Genomic DNA, 17,889 nt, shown 5'->3' with positions numbered 1-17,889 from the left:
CAGGTCCTGCAAGTCTGCATTTCCATTTAATATGATCATGACTGAACCACCCTGACCTCTACTTTAAATCCTCTATTTGCCAGTTCCCTAGAACCCTCAGTACCTCGATCTTTCAAATATTTATGTTCACCCCCCCAAAACATACTGCTTTAAGAAGCAATTACTGTCACACACCACAAGTTGTTCTATGATACTCTTGCCAGTTTGGTTTGTCCAATCAATATGTAAATTAACAACTTCCACGATGATTGCAATTCCTACAACCATGCCCGAGATGTTTCCCCCTTTTTGCAGTGCCTAAACAAGAGATGACATTTTGGAGACCAATAAACTACTCCCACCTGTGTCCACTTTCCTTTACCATTCATGACTTTAACCCAAACTGATTGTACATTACTATCCCCTGCCGCTATGAATCCACGCCATTCACACTAATTTCACTGCCACTTTTGCATCCACTCCCTACATACTGACGGCAATTTACAGAGGCCAATTTACCTACAAACCTGGGCGGAAACCGGAGCAAGTGGAGGAAATCTCTGCAGTCACTGGGAGAACGTGCAAACTCCATACAGGCAGCACCCAAGATCAGGATCAAATTTGGGGCTATGTGGCTGTGAGGCAGCAACTTAAACAGCGACACCACTGTGCTCTCAACTCATCTCTCTTATTGCAAATGAAGTCTGTTAACGTTTGGTTATTTATGTCTTTTACTGACTTTGGTTTGATCTGTGTTGCAAATGTTTGGTTACATTTTCTGCCCCAACTTGTCGTACTTTGCAAGTCAATTGCTCTCTCTCTCTATCCTGTGCCATCGTTCTCCCTTTGCCCGTTGGTGAGGATGCAGATGATATGCATGCCTAGGGACATGAAGCTGTCAGCCATCTCTTTAACAGCTCCATTGACAAGGACAGGGTGTGTTTAAATCCCTCCGCCATTTCCATAAGTCAACAACCAACTCTTTTGTCTTGTTGATGTTGACAGTTAGTTTGTTGTTCTGACACCATGTTATAAAATTCCCAACCTCTTTTCTGTACTCCATTTCATCATTATTGTTGATCCAGCTGACAACATTGGCGAACTTAAAGATCAAATTGGCAGTGTACTTGGCCACACACTCAGTTGTACAGGGAGTAGGGAAAGGGAAAGAGTACTCATTCCTGATGAGTATCAGCATTGAGTGTGAGGGTGGAGGAAATGTTATGACCAATTATAATAGATTGAGTTCTGCCTCTTAAGAATCACGTTGCACATGGAGGCCCTGAGTTAAATGTCCTGGAATTTAGAATTGATCTTATTCGGTACTATGATGTTAAAGGTTGAGTTACATCAATTAATATCATCCTGGCAATAGGTATTCTTACTGTCAAGGAGATCCAGAGATGAATGTAGTTGAAGGGTAATGGTGCCCTTTATAGACATAATTTTGTCTGTAGACAAATTGCAAAGGGCTTTGATTGCCCAAGAGACTGGTATTGATATGGGTCATCAGTCTTTCAAATAACTTTATTATGGTCGATGTTAGAGTTTCTGGTTGGTACTCTGTGAGATGGGTCACTTTACTTTTCTCAGGATTGGAATGATGGAGGTTTGCTTGAAGCAGCTGGAGACTGAAAATGTTGGTGAAGACTGGCCAATTGATCGGTGTACAATATCAGATCCCACCCAGGGACTCTCGGCTTTCTGAGATTATACCCTCATGAAAGCAGCCACCGAGATGTAGGAGAGCCAACGGAGATTGGAGGCACACCTTGCTGGGACTTTGTTTTCCTCCTCAAAACAAGCGTAAGGGACATTGAGTTTATCGTTCAACTTCAACTACATTCATCTCTGGATCTCCTTGATGCATTGTTGCCAGCGATCGGCCCTGGTTTTGACTTCTAGCCCAGCATAGTATTCAGGATCTGCCACAGTTACCTGGAATGCACAATTGAATTGAGCCTCAAGTTTGTCTGAAATTCTCTTTTTGCAGATCTGATAGCCTTATGGAGATCACACTGTGCCTTGTTGTACAGTATAGGTTCATATCTGGAAAGCCCTGGATTTTAGCAGCGAGTGAATCTCCCTATTCATCCAATATTTCTGATTAGGATAGATTGTTGATTGTTTTTGGTATGAGGCAGTCTTTGACGTATTTCTTGATGAAACTGGGGACGACAAAGGCATAATGTTTAGGCTAGATGAAGTGGTCTTGAACATGTTCCATTAAGATAATACTGAAGTAGAGCCTCCGTCTCCTCAAACCAGTACTGTATTACTCTCTGCATTGGTTCCTCATGCTTCTATCTCTTATGAAGCCAACGGGACCAGCACCATTGATGATCTGACTGGCTATGTAGGTTGAGGACTGGTGCAACAGGTGTATTTTATGGCGGTACTTGATGGTGAGTGTAGCAATAACAGTTAACTCACAAGGAGATTGGTTATTTATTTCACCATTTTCCCAAGCATGGTGCTTTGGGGCTCGATTTAGATTGTACAATTATCCAGTGGTCCACTGTTACTCACTGCCCTCGGCATATTACACCATGTATTGGTGTATGACTTGCACACTAGTAATGGCCTATGTATAAAGGTCACCAATAATTTGTAAGCAGTTTCTGCGTCAGTAAATCAGCAGCTGCATTTGTAATCTAGTTTACTCTTGTAATCTTGATCACTGAAGTTTGGTGATATTTGTATGTTTTTTTGACTGAAAAATGAAAGAATTAGTGGGTAAAACCAATGGTCCAAATTGTGCATGAGACAATCTCACACTCAAGTGCACTGCGATAGCCTCACATGCCTTTGGTGGCTGCATGACTCCGAGCAACCTTTGGGCTTTGCATCTGCAGCTATCCAATAAGGGAGAACAGTAACAGTGAGACCTCAATAGGAAATCCTCTGATCCCCTTCTAATCATTTGTATTGCCCAAGATCTTTACAATAAAATAATTTAGTTACATTACTACTGTAAGTAATTAAAAATAGTTAATTAAACAAAAAGAAAAAAATATTTCATACTCACTTATCTTGAAGTTCGTGGTCCATTCGAATAAACAAGGCCATGACCATAAACAAAACAAGACCAAATAAGCCACGTATTTCAAGTGTAAACCAAAGGATCAGATATGAAATATATCTGAAATGTATCTCAAGCTTACCTTAATCAGCAAATTCAGCAGAATTCAGCTGTGAGTCGAGAAGCAAAATAGGTTGGTCAGAACAAGGGGGGAAAGGGGATACTGGCATCTGACCAGTATTTTTCATCTGTTTAAAGTTCAAAAGAAATGTTGCCGACTCATGGAATCCTTTATTCTGTATGACTTTATTTACTTCTCCATTACAGTCAATAGTATTTTATTGTCAGTTCAATTAATTGGATTTTGATCTTTGTAGTGGAATGAAATATAATATGAAAAGAATGAGAAAAATACAATGTGTATTGAGTCTATTGTTCCCATCTGTGTCAGGAATGTTATAATAAACACTTGACTAATGAATGATCAAACATTTGCACCTCTGTTGGATATATTGGGAAAAATAAGGTGCATTTTTCATATGCTGTGGAACAATGTTAGAAATGTTTTTCCATGGTCTGCTACAAATGTATATACATACCACCACCTACTGGATAATGCCATATCTTACATGAAAATTTAAAAAAAAATTAGTTTAGAGATACAGGGTGGAAACAGGCCCTTCGACCCACCGAGTCTGCACCGACCAGTGATCCACGCACATTAACACAAGCCTACACACTAAGTATAATTTACATTCATACCAAGTACACAAACCCAAGCCAATTAAGCTAAAAACCTGTACGTCTTTGGAGTGTGGGAGGAAACCGAAGATCTCGGAGAAAACCCACACGGTCACGAGGAGAACGTACAAACTCCGTGCAGACAGCACCCGTAGTCGGGATGTGACTGCAAGCGCTGTAAGGCAACAACTCTCTCTCCCGCTGCGCCACCATGTGTTTACCCTGAAATATGGGGAAAACCTGATCTTCCATTTTGTTAATGTAGAAATATTATTAATACATAAACCTATACAATAAACCAAATATGAGGAAAAGATATGTGAAAAACAAACACAATGAAATAAGAGAGGGACAAATGGTTAGAATAATATAAAGAGGATTGAATGTTAACAAAATGTTGTTCATTATATTTTTAACATGATTATTATAAAGGCATTTATTTACTATTAGCAATAGTATACTTTATATTTTATTCTTTTTACCTTAGATCAAATGACAGGAGATCACACTCGGCTGGAGTTTCACAATATTGAAACAGGCATAGTGACAGAAAGGAGATACATGTCAAATGTCCCTTCAAATTTCATCGGCCACTTACAGAGTCTAATGTTTAATGGGATGCCTTATATTGACCTGTGCAAAAATGGTGATATTGACTACTGCGAACTCAATGCAAGATTTGGTTTAAAAAGTATAATTGCTGATCCTGTGACCTTCAAGACGAGATCCAGCTACGTTGCACTGTCCACGTTGCAGGCCTACACCTCCATGCATTTGTTCTTCCAATTCAAGACTACGTCAGCAGATGGCCTGATACTCTTCAATAGTGGAGATGGCAATGACTTCATTGTAATTGAACTTGTTAAAGGGTATGATGCAGTATTTGAATTTTTTAAAATGCGCAAAATCCGAAATTGTTTCCAAGTATTTTTGGAAATTATGCTTGAATGTTTTACCCATATCTTTAATTATGTTCTCTAAAACTAAAATTCAGCATACTTTCAATCTGTGCCAAATTAGTTCCTGTATGTGGTATATAAAACAAGTGTCCTTGGTGTAGAATCTTGATGACGATATAGATTAGAAAGAATACTGATTTTTGGTTTGTATTTGTAAAGGATATTCAACTGGGTCACAATATTAAAATGATTATATTCGCTTCCAATATTAATGAGTTGAAAACTAACTTGTTTATGTTTCCCTTCCCCACAGGTACTTACACTATGTATTTGATTTAGGCACTGGTCCATCCCTCATTAAGGGGAACTCTGACAAACTACTGAATGACAATAAGTGGCATAATGTGCTGATTTCAAGGGACACAAACAACTTGCACAGTGTGAAGATCAACTCCAAACTCATCACTCAAAATACAGTTGGAGCCAGAAATCTGGATCTTAAAGGTAAACATTCTTTCCACTGCAAATCAATTTTTGCTTTGATTTTCTTGTGGGAAATGCTAATTTTATTGTTCTAATAATTTAATCTGCATTAGTTACTCAGATTTATATTTTTTCTTTAGAATAATCACTCCTTTATTTTAGTTTTTTTTTAGATTTAGAGATTTAGAAATAGTATTTGATTATACTATTCAATTTATTGTTGCAAGTGGAACTTACGAAGTCAAAATTAGCATGGGTGAGATCTGAAATTTTACACATCAAAGTAGGATTCAGGCGTAAAGAAAATAACTTGAATTTATGGAGGTTGTCCCAGAATCCATTGTAATTACATGATGGAGAAAAAAATGCAAGACTATCAATAAAGGGCCAGTGGATATAATGTTATAAAAGAATGAAAGAAAGTGGGTTAAACGTTGTTCTACATTTAAGTGTGTTGGGGTTGTTTATGGAATGTGACGTGGCACATGGACCTTGCTTACAATCTGTGCATTCAGAAAAGTTGCTTTAAGATTTTTTTTTAATCCCGCTTCTTGTTTAGTTTAGATTATTGTCACGTGTACAGCAAAAAGCTTTTGCTGGTGTTATTTCCAGCCAGCGGAAAGACAATATTTGATCTTGTATACATGGGAAGTAGGCAAGTAGCTTGGAAACATATGTTTAATCTAAGTATTCACAAAATGCTGGAGTAACTCAGCAGGTCAGGCAGCATCTCGGGAGAGAAGGAATGGGTGACGTTTCGGGTCATTCTGCCACCACCCCTCCACGTCTCTGCCTGCCAGAAGAAATAATGTTGACAACTGGTGTTTATTGATTGCAGTAAACATAATAAACATTTCAAAACACTTCACATTATCAATCCAATTGGGGCACCAAGCCATGGACATATGGTTTATACTTGTCTAAATGTTTCATTAAAGCAAAAGGTTATAATACACAAGGGGAGACACAAAATGCTGCAGTAACTCAGCAGGTCAGGCAGCATCTCAGGAGAGAAGGAATGGGTGACCTTTCGGGTCGAGACCCTTCAGACTGATGTCAGGGGAGGGGGAGGGACAAATATAGGATGTAGGAGGAGACAGGAAGCCTGACATCAGTCTGAAGAAGGGTCTCGACCCAAAACATCACCCATTAATTCTCTCCTGAGATGCTGCCTGACCCACTGATTTACTCCAGCATTTTGTGTCAACCTTCGATTTGAACCAGCATCTGCAGTTACTTTCCTGATGCACAAGGAGAGTGATAAGAGGTAGTACCGTTTCCCAAACAGAAGAGGGCGACCTTAATCATAAGGACAGTTCGGGAGGGGCCAAAAATGGCTGAACTGGTCATAATACCAATGCAGCGGCATCTTCAGTCATTAACTACATTGTGTATGACTGTGAAGAGAAGATCAAATTTTATTGCCTTTGCCCCCTTCACAATCTCCATTCTCTGTCACGTTCCATCTTTCTTGTGATATGTGTTGAAACTGAACCTTGCATATTAACAAATTTGACCCCAGGCTGAGCTTCGGATCACATGCTTCAGTCTTTCAACACCTTTGTTACAACTCAATCTCCACTTAGCTGCTTGCATAACCCTCACCTGTACTTCAGATGTAACTTTCTGCCATGCTACTGGTTGGGTTCCGTTATTCTTCCTTACCATTGTGGTTATGAAAGGAACTATATTTATTGAGATTAGATCTTTATTCAAGGGGGCACCAGGAATAAACCAAGCCTCTGAATCTAACATAAGCGGTGGAGATGTTAATGGAAAGTTTCTAGGGGTAAGAATAATCAGGGATCAATCAAGAGCATTGTTTTGTTCGTGAAAGATTCTAAAATGAGGGCAGTGCTATTAGACTTGAGTAAGGCCCCTTTACAATCCACATGGATGACTCTTCCCAAAGAATAAAGCCTGTTGAATCCGGGAGCAAGTTAGCAAATTGGAATCGATAATTGGCTTGGTTAGAAAAGCAGAGGATAATAGCGAAGATTTATTTTGTAATTGGAAACCTGTGGCCAGGGGATTTGGGCTGGAGCACTTGCTGATTTAAAAAAATATATTGACAATTGGATATGAAGAAAATGAGATGTGATTAATAAGTTTGCACATGACATAAAAATGAGTGGTGTTGATAGTGCTCATTGTAGTCACTGGGTGATATTGCTCAGTTGGTAAAATGGGCAGACTTTAATGCTGATAAGTATGAGGTAAGGCAATTTGGTTAGGAGATACACAATGAATATTTGGCCCGAGAAAGAGTTGGGGAATAGAGCGAACAAAGTTCAAGGATCCTTGAAAGTGGCAAATTGGATAGATAAGGCACTGAAGAAGGCATTTAAGATGGTTGCCTGAACATAGAATATATGAGCAAGGATTGGTTAGGTCAGAGCTGGATTAATGTGTACAGTTCTGGTTGCAACACCATATGAATGATTTGATTGCACTGGATAGAGTGCAGTGCAGAGCAGGTTCACCAAGATGTTGCCTGGGATATGTTATTTTAGTTACGAGGAGAGGCTAGATAGACAGGGTTTGTTTTACTTGAAGCAGAGGAAGCTGAGAGAGCACCTAATAAAGATTTTTTTTTAAACCTACGAGGGTCACAGATAAAATATATATAGGAGGAAACTTTTCAATACGGCAAATGTGTTGATAACATGGGGACAACGGTTTTATGGTCAGGGGTGAGAGGATTACAGGAGATTTGAGGAAAATTATTTTCAACATTTAAGCAATATCTGGATGAGCACACAATCACCAAATCTGAGAAGACTATGAATCAAGTGTGGGGAAATGCGATTGGTATGGACAGGTATGTGATGGTCAGCATGGTCATGTTGGGCTGAAGGACCTAGTTTGGTGTTGTGTAACTAAAGTTTTTGGGGGATGTATTTGGATTCTTTAATGTGATTGTTTTTGTATGTTATATGAAATGGGTTGAAAGTTGACTATTTCTTGAACAAGCAAAATTTTATCTCAGTCCCCTGTATTTTCTAATAATAACAGCAATAAGATGACCACAATGTGGCAATATCGATTATGCTTAGTCACTCCTGCCATATATTTCTGGAAGGCATTAGGTAGGTAAAGGAGATGTTCAGGAATGTCATGTGAGTAGATAAATCATGTGTCTGTTTCCTGCCTTAATGAGGGCACGTGGAGTAAACCTGCCATGAAAACTTGATTGGTGGAAGCCACCAATCATATTTGTAGGTGTTGTTGGAACTACCTGCAAACCTGAGAGAAATTACTAAACAAGAACCTGCTCAACAGCAAATTACATGCATATTATGTCACCTTCAATCAAGGAACCTGTTGCTATAATATCCTCCATAACAAATTGGAAGTCTTTTGAATTTGTTGTTGTTGTTGTTGTTCTCATTTCCAGCATAGCTATTTCAGAAAGAGTAAGCTAAAAACGTTATCATGCAGATAAATATTCCTCACCCTTCAGTGACTTTACCCCTTCCAGGCTTGGCAAATGCTGACAGTAATTGAGATGAAATTCACTTGTTTTCTAAAGGCTATTGGAATTCTTGTCTCTCCCGCACACTATGACACTTGAAGCAGGATTCCTCTTCTTCTGCGTTTCTCTCGATCAGTTCCCTACATTTTGAACATGGGTTCAGCACTATTTTATCTTTGTTCAGATGCTAAGAGCGAATGCTACACTGACAATTGATATTACAAATAATCTCATGAATTGGATTGGTAACTTTATGTATTCATAATTATTTGGAAATAAGTGTGAAGAAGGGTCTTGACCCGAAACATCACCCATTCCTTCTCTCCAGAGATGCTGCCTGTCCTGCTTAGTTACTCCAGCATTTTGTGTCTATCTTCGGTTTAAACCAGCATCTACAGTTCCTTCCTCCACATTTTGTGGAAAGCAATGATTTCTTAGTTGCCACAATCATATAATGCCCTCGCAAAGGAAAATAGCTGGTTAGCCATAAATAAATATGTTTTTTGGTTAATTTGATATTCCTGGAAATTTCCAACTGACTATGGTGCTAACACAGTACAACTCGACTATCTATTAAGTGCTAAAAATGAATAAGTGTATTGGCCAAGTATGTGCATATACAAGGAATGTGCCTTGGTGCTCCGCTCGCAAATGACAACACAAACATACAGTTAACAATTAAGAATAAAGCATAACCACATCAAAAGAATAAGGACACAACATTACGGTCTAAACATGTGGGTGAAAATAAACCAGAGCAAAAAAGAGACTACAGACTTTGGTTATTCAGTAGAACTATCACTCGTGGAAAAAAAGCTGTTTTTATGTCTGGCATAAATAACAAGATAAATCAATAAATGTCAACTTTTGAAGAAAATAATTTAAGGTTAATGCACTAAAAATGACTGGTGGATCTTAGAAAATTAACCCGATAGTGTAGTCTGAACATGTGGATCATCTGACTCAGTTATAACCATCTGTTGACTCACTTCGATAATGCTTCATTTCAACCGGTTTGTCAGAATCTGAGTTATACTCCACAATTTATTTATAAATATTTCATTTATTGAGTTGAAAATATTTGCCGCCCATAATGTGACTGAAATTAGAAAGAATTTAAGGAAAAGGTACATCGAACAATAAATGCATCTCAGCAATTGCATTCAAATTATTTGATTCAAGCAGTGGAAAAGGGAAGCATTTGATCAAGGTAGCGATGGTTACTGGTCATTATTACAGACATTGTTGGTGTGAAAAATGTCAAGTTATAGTAAATAATTTCCAGGATATGTCATGGACATTAGTCTGTTGTGTTCCCTAATCTTTCCATTTTCATGATCAATTAGCTTTCTGGTCCGAACATACCTAAAAAATCAAACTAACAAATGGAGAATGCTTACCAGTAAGCTGCCCCTCTTAATCCATAAACATATTTTGTCAAAATAAACCACAAGTACATTTATTTTAAACCACGTCTCCATGAGGGTTACATAGAAACACAGAAAGTAGGTGCAGGAGTAGGCCATTCGGCCCTTCGAGCCTGCACCGCCATTCAATATGATCATGGCTGATCATCCAACTCAGTATCCCGTACCTGCCTTCTCTCCATACCCCCTGATCCCTTTAGCCACAAGGGCCACATCTAACTCCCTCTTAAATATAGCCAATGAACTGGCCTCAACTACCTTCTGTGGCAGAGAATTCCACAGATTCACCACTCTCTGTGTGAAAAATAATATGTTCTCATCTCGGTCCTAAAAGACTTTCCCCTTATCCTTAAACTGTGACCCCTTGTTCTGGACTTCCCCAACATTGGGAACAATCTTCCTGCATCTAGCCTGTCCAACCCCTTAAGAATTTTGTAAGTTTCTATAAGATCCCCCTCAATCTTCTAAATTCCAGCGAGTACAAGCCGAGTCTATCCAGTCTTTCTTCATATGAAAGTCCTGCCATCCCAGGAATCAATCTGGTGAACCTTCTCTGTACTCCCTCTATGGCAAGAATGTCTTTCCTCAGATTAGGAGACCAAAACTGTACGCAATACTCCAGGTGTGGTCTCACCAATGCCCTGTACAACTGCAGTAGAACCTCCCTGCTCCTATACTCAAATCCTTTTGCTATGAATGCTAACATACCATTCACTTTCTTCACTGCCTGCTGCACCTGCATGCCTACTTTCAATGACTGGTGTACCACGACACCCAGGTCTCGTTGCTTCTCCCCTTTTCCTAATCGGCCACCATTCAGATAATAGTCTGCTCTCCTGTTCTTGCCACCAAAGTGGATAACCTCACATTTATCCACATTATACTGCATCTGCCATGCATTTGCCCACTCACCTAACCTATCCAAGTCACCTTGCAGCCTCCTAGCATCCTCCTCACAGCTAACACTGCCCCCCAGCTTTGTGTCATCCGCAAACTTGGAGATGAAGACATCCAATTCCCTCATCCAAATCATTAATATATATTGTAAATAGCTGGGGTCCCAGCACTGAGCCTTGCTAGTCACTGCCTGCCATTCTGAAAAGGACCCGTTTATTCCTACTCTTTGCTTCCTGTCTGCCAGCCAGTTCTCTATCCACATCAATACTGAACCCACAACACCATGTGCTTTAAGTTTGCATACTAATCTCATGTGGGACCTTGTCGAAAGCCTTCTGGAAGTCCAGATATAACACATCCACTGGTTCTCCCTTATCCACTCTACTAGTTACATCCTCAAAAAATTCTATAAGATTCGTCAGACATGATTTACCTTTCATAAATCCATGCTGACTTTGTCCAATGATTTCACCACTTTCCAAATGTGCTGCTATGTGCTGTTATCATCAACTTTGATGAGGAATAAAGAGTGTAGTCTTTGTGCAAGAAGGAACGGCAGACAGCAGATGCTGGTTTACACCGAAGATAGACGCAAATGCTGGAGCAACTCAGGCAGCATCTCTGGATAAAAAGAATGGGTGATGTTTTGGGTCGAGACCCTTCTTCAGACTTTGTTCTTTGGTTCTTTTCCACTCAAAATGTTAGCATAATCTGGATGGAGAAGTTTGCAATATGCCAAAAAGCCAAGAGGTTTTAAAGATAAATTACATCCAAAACCATCTCAGTGTTTTCTTGTGATTTTGTTTTCTTAAAGTTGGTTCTAGATTCAATGCATCGAAATCCAGAATGATTTCTCAACCACAGAGCAGTTTCTCAATTCCATGCAGAGTAGAAAAAGGAGCTTGATGGAAAACACATTGCCTGTTTGTTATTAACCATTTTACACATAATAACTTTTTACAGCATTTTGAATCTTTCATTTTGGCATTAACATCCCTCCTCAATTTATGGTCAGCCATTGCGCTATTCTTTCAGTGATCTGGAAAGAAATGGAAGTCAGTACAAGAGCCCAATAAAGGGCCTGTCCCACTTAGGCGAATTTAATGCGACTGCCGACGACTAGGCTGTCGCTGACAGTTCGCCGGGGTGTCGCGGGCATGATCGTGAGGAGTCTTCAAAGAATCGTAGTGAATCTCGGTGCGTCGCTGAGAAATCAACCGGTATGACATTTTTCGGCGACAGCTGGCTTGTCGCCTGGTGTCGTTGCTTATTGCGGGCGCTGTTGCATGCTGTCCCCAGGTTTGCTAGGTTCTCTTAGATGCATTTAGAAGCACATAATATTAAATTAAAGTCATTTGAAGATACCATAAAATACTTGTGTTTAACCAGTTTATTTACCGTCAGGACATTTGACAGGTAGATTGGAGGCAACAGTTTGACGGTCAGGTAAGCGTGGGAATTTTCACGATGTTTATGGCCATCAGTGATTACATTTAAAGTGGGCTCCCAACCCAGATATGCAACCCAGAAACCAGACATTTTCCCGTACATTTTCTAAGAATGCCCACACTCTGCACAAAAATCCATTTAACCACTTTTAAAATTAATTTTCTTAATGCTGCTATTAGTAAACTGGATGTCAATCCAGTTTATGCCTTGTTACCGTGAAGCTTGGTTTTCAAGTAACCCGGGCAAGGTGTTATATTTCAAAACTCTCAAGTACTTACCGACTTGTTAATGATTTCAGCGAAAATTAGGACGCCGGAGAAGCATTGACAGCGTGGGAATTTCTCGACGTTTCCGTAGACGGTGTAATCTCGACCTGACTCAGCATTGTCGTGGTCATTGTCGTCGGGTGAAAGAAAATTTTGGCGACCTGCTACGACTTTGCCAGTCGCCGGCAGTCGCCTAAACAATCGCCTAAGTGAGGCAGGCCCTTTACTATTGCTTTGTGAATATGAACCACTTCCAACACTGGGAACCTTTGCTGCCTGCAGAATGGACAACATTTAATGAAACGGATAAAAGAGAAAACTCTGGCAGATGCACTCAGTTAATTGTAGCTCAATGTATATTGTAATATACAGGGCAAGTTGTGATATTTTGATTGAAGTAAGATGAATTACACATTGTAAATTGACTGATCTTACATCATTGATCAAAATGTCACTGAGCGCTATAGTTGCATCCAATTCCATGTGGTCAATGGAGTCTCACACATAGTACATCTAGTCTCATCTGGCATTAATTTTCCCATGTGAGACTGAGCTTAGCCACTGGATTCTACAGCAATTGTGTTTAAAGACAGAGGCAACAGCATTTGGTAAGTCCCAAATTTCAATGAGTGGCAATACATGCAGAAAGTCCCAGACTTACTGAGATTCCACTGGTAAAATCCAATAATTCTGATCAGAGCTGCTGATTCCAGATAGAAAGGATTGCCCCAATTTATTGTCTTCTGTGAAAAGGACTCTGTCATTTTCTATGTCAAAAATGACTCGCATGAAGGGATGTTGCCACCGAGGCACCACACATTTTAAGAGTGGTAGTTACCCCTCTCCATATCTGTTAGGTGAATGCAGTCACGGTATTCAGAACATCTCAGGCACATTATTACTATATTTCAAATTACCTCTGTACCAGATCTGCTGATGCTTCCAGTGTGGGCAGCAACCTTACACAATAGCTTTTACACAATAGCTTTTTCACATGCATGATTTCCCCAATGCAATAAACTATAATGTGTGCGAGAGCTTTAGTTCCCGTGTCCAGCAGAGTAATGCCATTAATCATTTCTTAGAGGTGTTTAAAATTAATGAACCGTTCAATACTTCACCCAGTGAAAATCACACAGCAGTTTGTAATCATCCAAAAGTTATTGATTTCATTGCACCTTTATTTTATGAGTAGAAAACTTTAACTTTTAACCTATTGCATTTTGAACATCAACCTGCAACACAACGTTTTTCCTAATGTTATTCACATTTTGTCTTTTTTTTACCCTGTGTGGAAACAGGCCTGTTCATTTTTTATAATGGCTTTGAAAGCTGCATTCACTAATCACCTCTGTTCCAATCAGCCACCGTTTCTCTGTGTCTGCAGGAGTGCTTTAGAATTGGGTGTGTTTATGTATGGCACAGTGATTTCTGTTCTCCATCTGTGGGAGGTGATGAATGTGCAGCTTTCAAACTTTGATGAGCCCATATCATGTACTGCATTTCTTTTCCTACACAAGCCTATTCTTGAAAGAGCGAGTCTGTGACGAATGTCAGTATTGGTAGTGAGAATGCCTTATCATATCATATCATATATATACAGCCGGAAACAGGCCTTTTTTCGGCCCTCCAAGTCCGTGCCGCCCAGCGATCCCCGCACATTAACACTATCCTACACCCATTAGGGACAATTTTTACATTTACCCAGCCAATTAACCTACATACCTGTACGTCTTTGGAGTGTGGGAGGAAACCGAAGATCTCGGAGAAAACCCACGCAGGTCACGGGAAGAACGTACAAACTCCTTACAGTGCAGCACCCGTAGTCAGGATCGAACCTGAGTCTCCGGCGCTGCATTCGCTGTAAAGCAGCAACTCTACCGCTGCGCTACCGTGCCGCCCTTATGATGTTGAGTGATCTATTGTTCTGTGACGTAACATGGTGGTACATCCCAAAGCCCAGCCAACATTGTCATTTTGCTCTGCCATCTCAATCAGTATTGAAAGCCTGCATCTCCTTTCACCTGTCACCAACATCCTTAAGGTGAACAACTCCTCGATCTTTAGGCTCATGCCACCTCAGTGTGGTGTATCTTTGAGGATGCAGATACCTTCTATCCTGTGGACTGCATTGTGCTGGAAATGCAGTGCGGCACGGTGGCGCAGCGGTAGAGTTGCTGCCTTACAGAGCTTGTGAGCGCTGATGACCCGGGTTCGATCCCGACTACGTGTGCTGTTGGTACGGAGTTTGTACGTTCTCCCCATGACCACATGGGTTTTCTTCGACATCTTTGGTTTCCTTCCACACTCCAAAGACGTACAGGTTTGCAGGTTCATTGGCTTGGTATAAGTGTAAATCGTCCCTAGGTGTGTGTCGGACAGTGTTAGTGTGCGGGGATCACTGGTCGGTGCAGACTAACCTGTGCATGTGCCAGGCCAATGAAGTGTTAGTTGTTTGATGAGTGCTGAGAAGCTTGGCACACCTGCTTTTGCGTGGGCATTTGTATTGGATAATGCTCAGGGTATGTTGCAAACGTCAAGGTTTCATGCTTTTGAGTAAATTTGGGGAGAGACAATTTTCTCCAGTGTTGGGAAGGGACCCTCACTGCTCCTGCTGTCAAATAATTTTGTGAAATCCACAGAAGCAAGTTAGAGTGGCGTTTGCTGCTCTCTGCACTTCTACTGAAACTGACACAGAGAGAAGATCGTGTCTATTCTGGATCTTCCTGCACTAAAGTAGCAGAATCCACAAATATATGCTGTCGGGTAATTAACGACTTTGAAGTAAAATACTCAGCATATTTGTTTCAAATGTTGGGATACTATTGTAAGCATCACATGTACATGAGACAGCACAGATGGGTAGCAGATGGGCTATGCCTTTTAGAGCCACTGCCTCATCATTTTGATAACCGAGGTGTAATCCTGACCTCTGGTGCTGTCAGTGTGGAGTTTGCATTGTCTCCCTATGATTGTGTGAGTTTCCCTGGGTGTTCCAGTTTCCTGCTACATCCAAAAGACAGGTGGGTCGGCAAATTATTGAAACACTGTAAATTGCAACCGATGTGTGATGGTGTGAATGCAGAGCCAGGTGATGGGAAATATTGTGAAAATAAAATGGTATGAGTGTAAAAATATTGTAGTTTAGTAGTGTAGTTTGGTGTAAAATTAGTAATTTGTTTCTGCTGCAAGGCCACGATGAAAGTATAACCTTTCTTTCACAAGTATTATTGATTTTGATGAGTAAGCTGATAGAATCGTGAATTTTAATGTATGAATTGCACTTGTATTTCTGTAATCCATAGGGGACTTGTACATCGGAGGGATTGCCAAAGACATGTACAAAACATTACCAAAGCTGGTGGCATCAAGAGAGGGATTTCAAGGATGCTTGGCTTCAGTGGACCTGAATGGAAGGCTTCCAGACCTCATTTCTGATGCTTTGTATTGCAATGGGCAGATTGAGCGAAACTGTGAAGGTATCACCAATTCACTCACTCAACAACCAAATGAATCACCACTATTCCATAAAAAAACATCCATGATTATAATGATTTCCATATCATTTGTGACATCTTTTTGTTTTTCAATATTACCCTGTTATGTTTAACCTTTTGAGTGCTTGTGATTTCTACATTCATATTTCTGTTTGCAGTATTCTGCTTAGTTCTATCTATTTTTTAATGAATAATATCTGACTATTTTAAAACTCTGTTAGAGATTCAATGAATTGAGTTTCCAGACAGATTGCTTTCTTTATGTTTTCTTTATGTTCCTTCTGTTATTCCCCCATGTATTCAGAACTTAAAACCAAGTGTCTGACTGGGAGTGATATTATTTAATCCATTTAAATTAAGTTTGTTTTGCTTCTTTTAATGAATTTGTAAGCTCATTTATTATAAATGGGCTAGTATTTCTAATAAGCAGTAAAATAAGAAAATATGATATGTTGCATTAGGTCCTCATTGTCCTTTATAGAGGAATGTTAAAGTGTGATGTGATGAACAAGACCTTTTTAAAGCAAGTGTTACCTATGTAACCTTGCTCATACATAACATTCACTTGTGGAACATTAAATGGAGTAATAATGTTGCTAGGCAAATAAGACAAGTATATTAATCCTGTATTAACATGTAATAAACTTGACAACATCACCCTGGGGTGGGGAGCTTAATTATGATTTGAATAAGGAGGAGAAACCATATTTTCTGGATCAACATAGTAGATTTAGGACTCAATTTCTAATGGTATTCACCCCTTTCGTCGCCTATCAACATTTCTGAATAATTCAGGACATGTTGGATTTATTGTAATGACGAAAGAGCTTTAAGTTGTTATGATGAAAAAAACCAGTGAGATATTATATTTTTCTCAGCATTTACTCCTTTTAAAAACCAGAGACAGCAAGTCAAGTCAAGTCAAGTCAAATGTATTTGTCACATACACATACACGATGTGCAGTGAAATGAAAGTGGCAATGCCTGCAGATTGTGCACAAAAAATAATTACAGTTACAGCATATAAATAAAGTTAATAAGTTACTATAGTGTAGACAAAAATTTAGTCTCTGGGGTTATAAAAGTTGACAGTCCTGATGGCCTGTGGGAAGAAACTCCGTCTCATCCTCTCCGTTTTTACAGCGTGACAGCGGAGGCGTTTGCCTGATCGTAGCATCTGGAACAGTCCGTTACTGGGGTGGCAGGGGTCCCTCATGACCGTTTCTTTATTATCCAAGAGTCGAGAATTAAATTAATGCATTTATATCATGGCATAGCTGCTTCCAAGTTACACCCTCTTCGCACTACTGTCCCAAACCAGCAAAGTGTGCCCCGAATGGCCCCGACAGCATAATTTAAATCTCCATGATTCCAGGGAGGAACAGAGCACAGGATGGAAATGAAAGTTGTCTCATTAAATATGACCAATATATGTTTGGAACTGGTTATTTAACATGGTTTAAACGTCAATTAACGTAACCAGTAGAGTATCAATAAATATTGTATTATCTTGGGAAAGTGTTTGCATAAATGAATCTCATTTCAATAAACAGCAACAAAGAAATTCAGCGCTTCATGCATAATCTTAACTACATAAATTTATATCCATTATAATCCAAAGGTTAAACTATTCTAACAATTGAATGTTTTACTTTGTAACTTTATTGATTCATCAAATGTATTTTTAAGGATTTATAAATCATTACATTGTGACTTTTTGTTGTCCTTTTTTTTTGTCGAAATCATTTATTTTC

General features: G+C 39.5%; 1 protein-coding gene across 28 annotated transcripts in view; it reads left to right on the top strand.

Annotated features, from left to right (window-relative positions):
- nrxn1a (neurexin 1a) overlaps positions 1–17,889 on the top strand; it is a 1,341,442-nt gene that overhangs the window by 747,016 nt on the left and 576,537 nt on the right. For all 28 annotated transcript variants that reach the window (XM_078404791.1, XM_078404790.1, XM_078404793.1 and 25 more), the window contains 3 exons: positions 4,230–4,611; positions 4,955–5,145; positions 15,944–16,117. In XM_078404791.1, coding sequence (XP_078260917.1) covers positions 4,230–4,611; positions 4,955–5,145; positions 15,944–16,117 — 747 coding nt within the window. The remainder of the gene's footprint in view (positions 1–4,229; positions 4,612–4,954; positions 5,146–15,943; positions 16,118–17,889) is intronic.

The sequence above is a fragment of the Rhinoraja longicauda genome, chromosome 9 (assembly GCF_053455715.1).
Source record: "Rhinoraja longicauda isolate Sanriku21f chromosome 9, sRhiLon1.1, whole genome shotgun sequence".
NCBI classification, from domain to species: Eukaryota; Metazoa; Chordata; class Chondrichthyes; order Rajiformes; family Arhynchobatidae; genus Rhinoraja; species Rhinoraja longicauda.
Note: the sequence above shows the minus strand (reverse complement) of the source record. Positions and strands in the feature narration are given on the sequence as shown.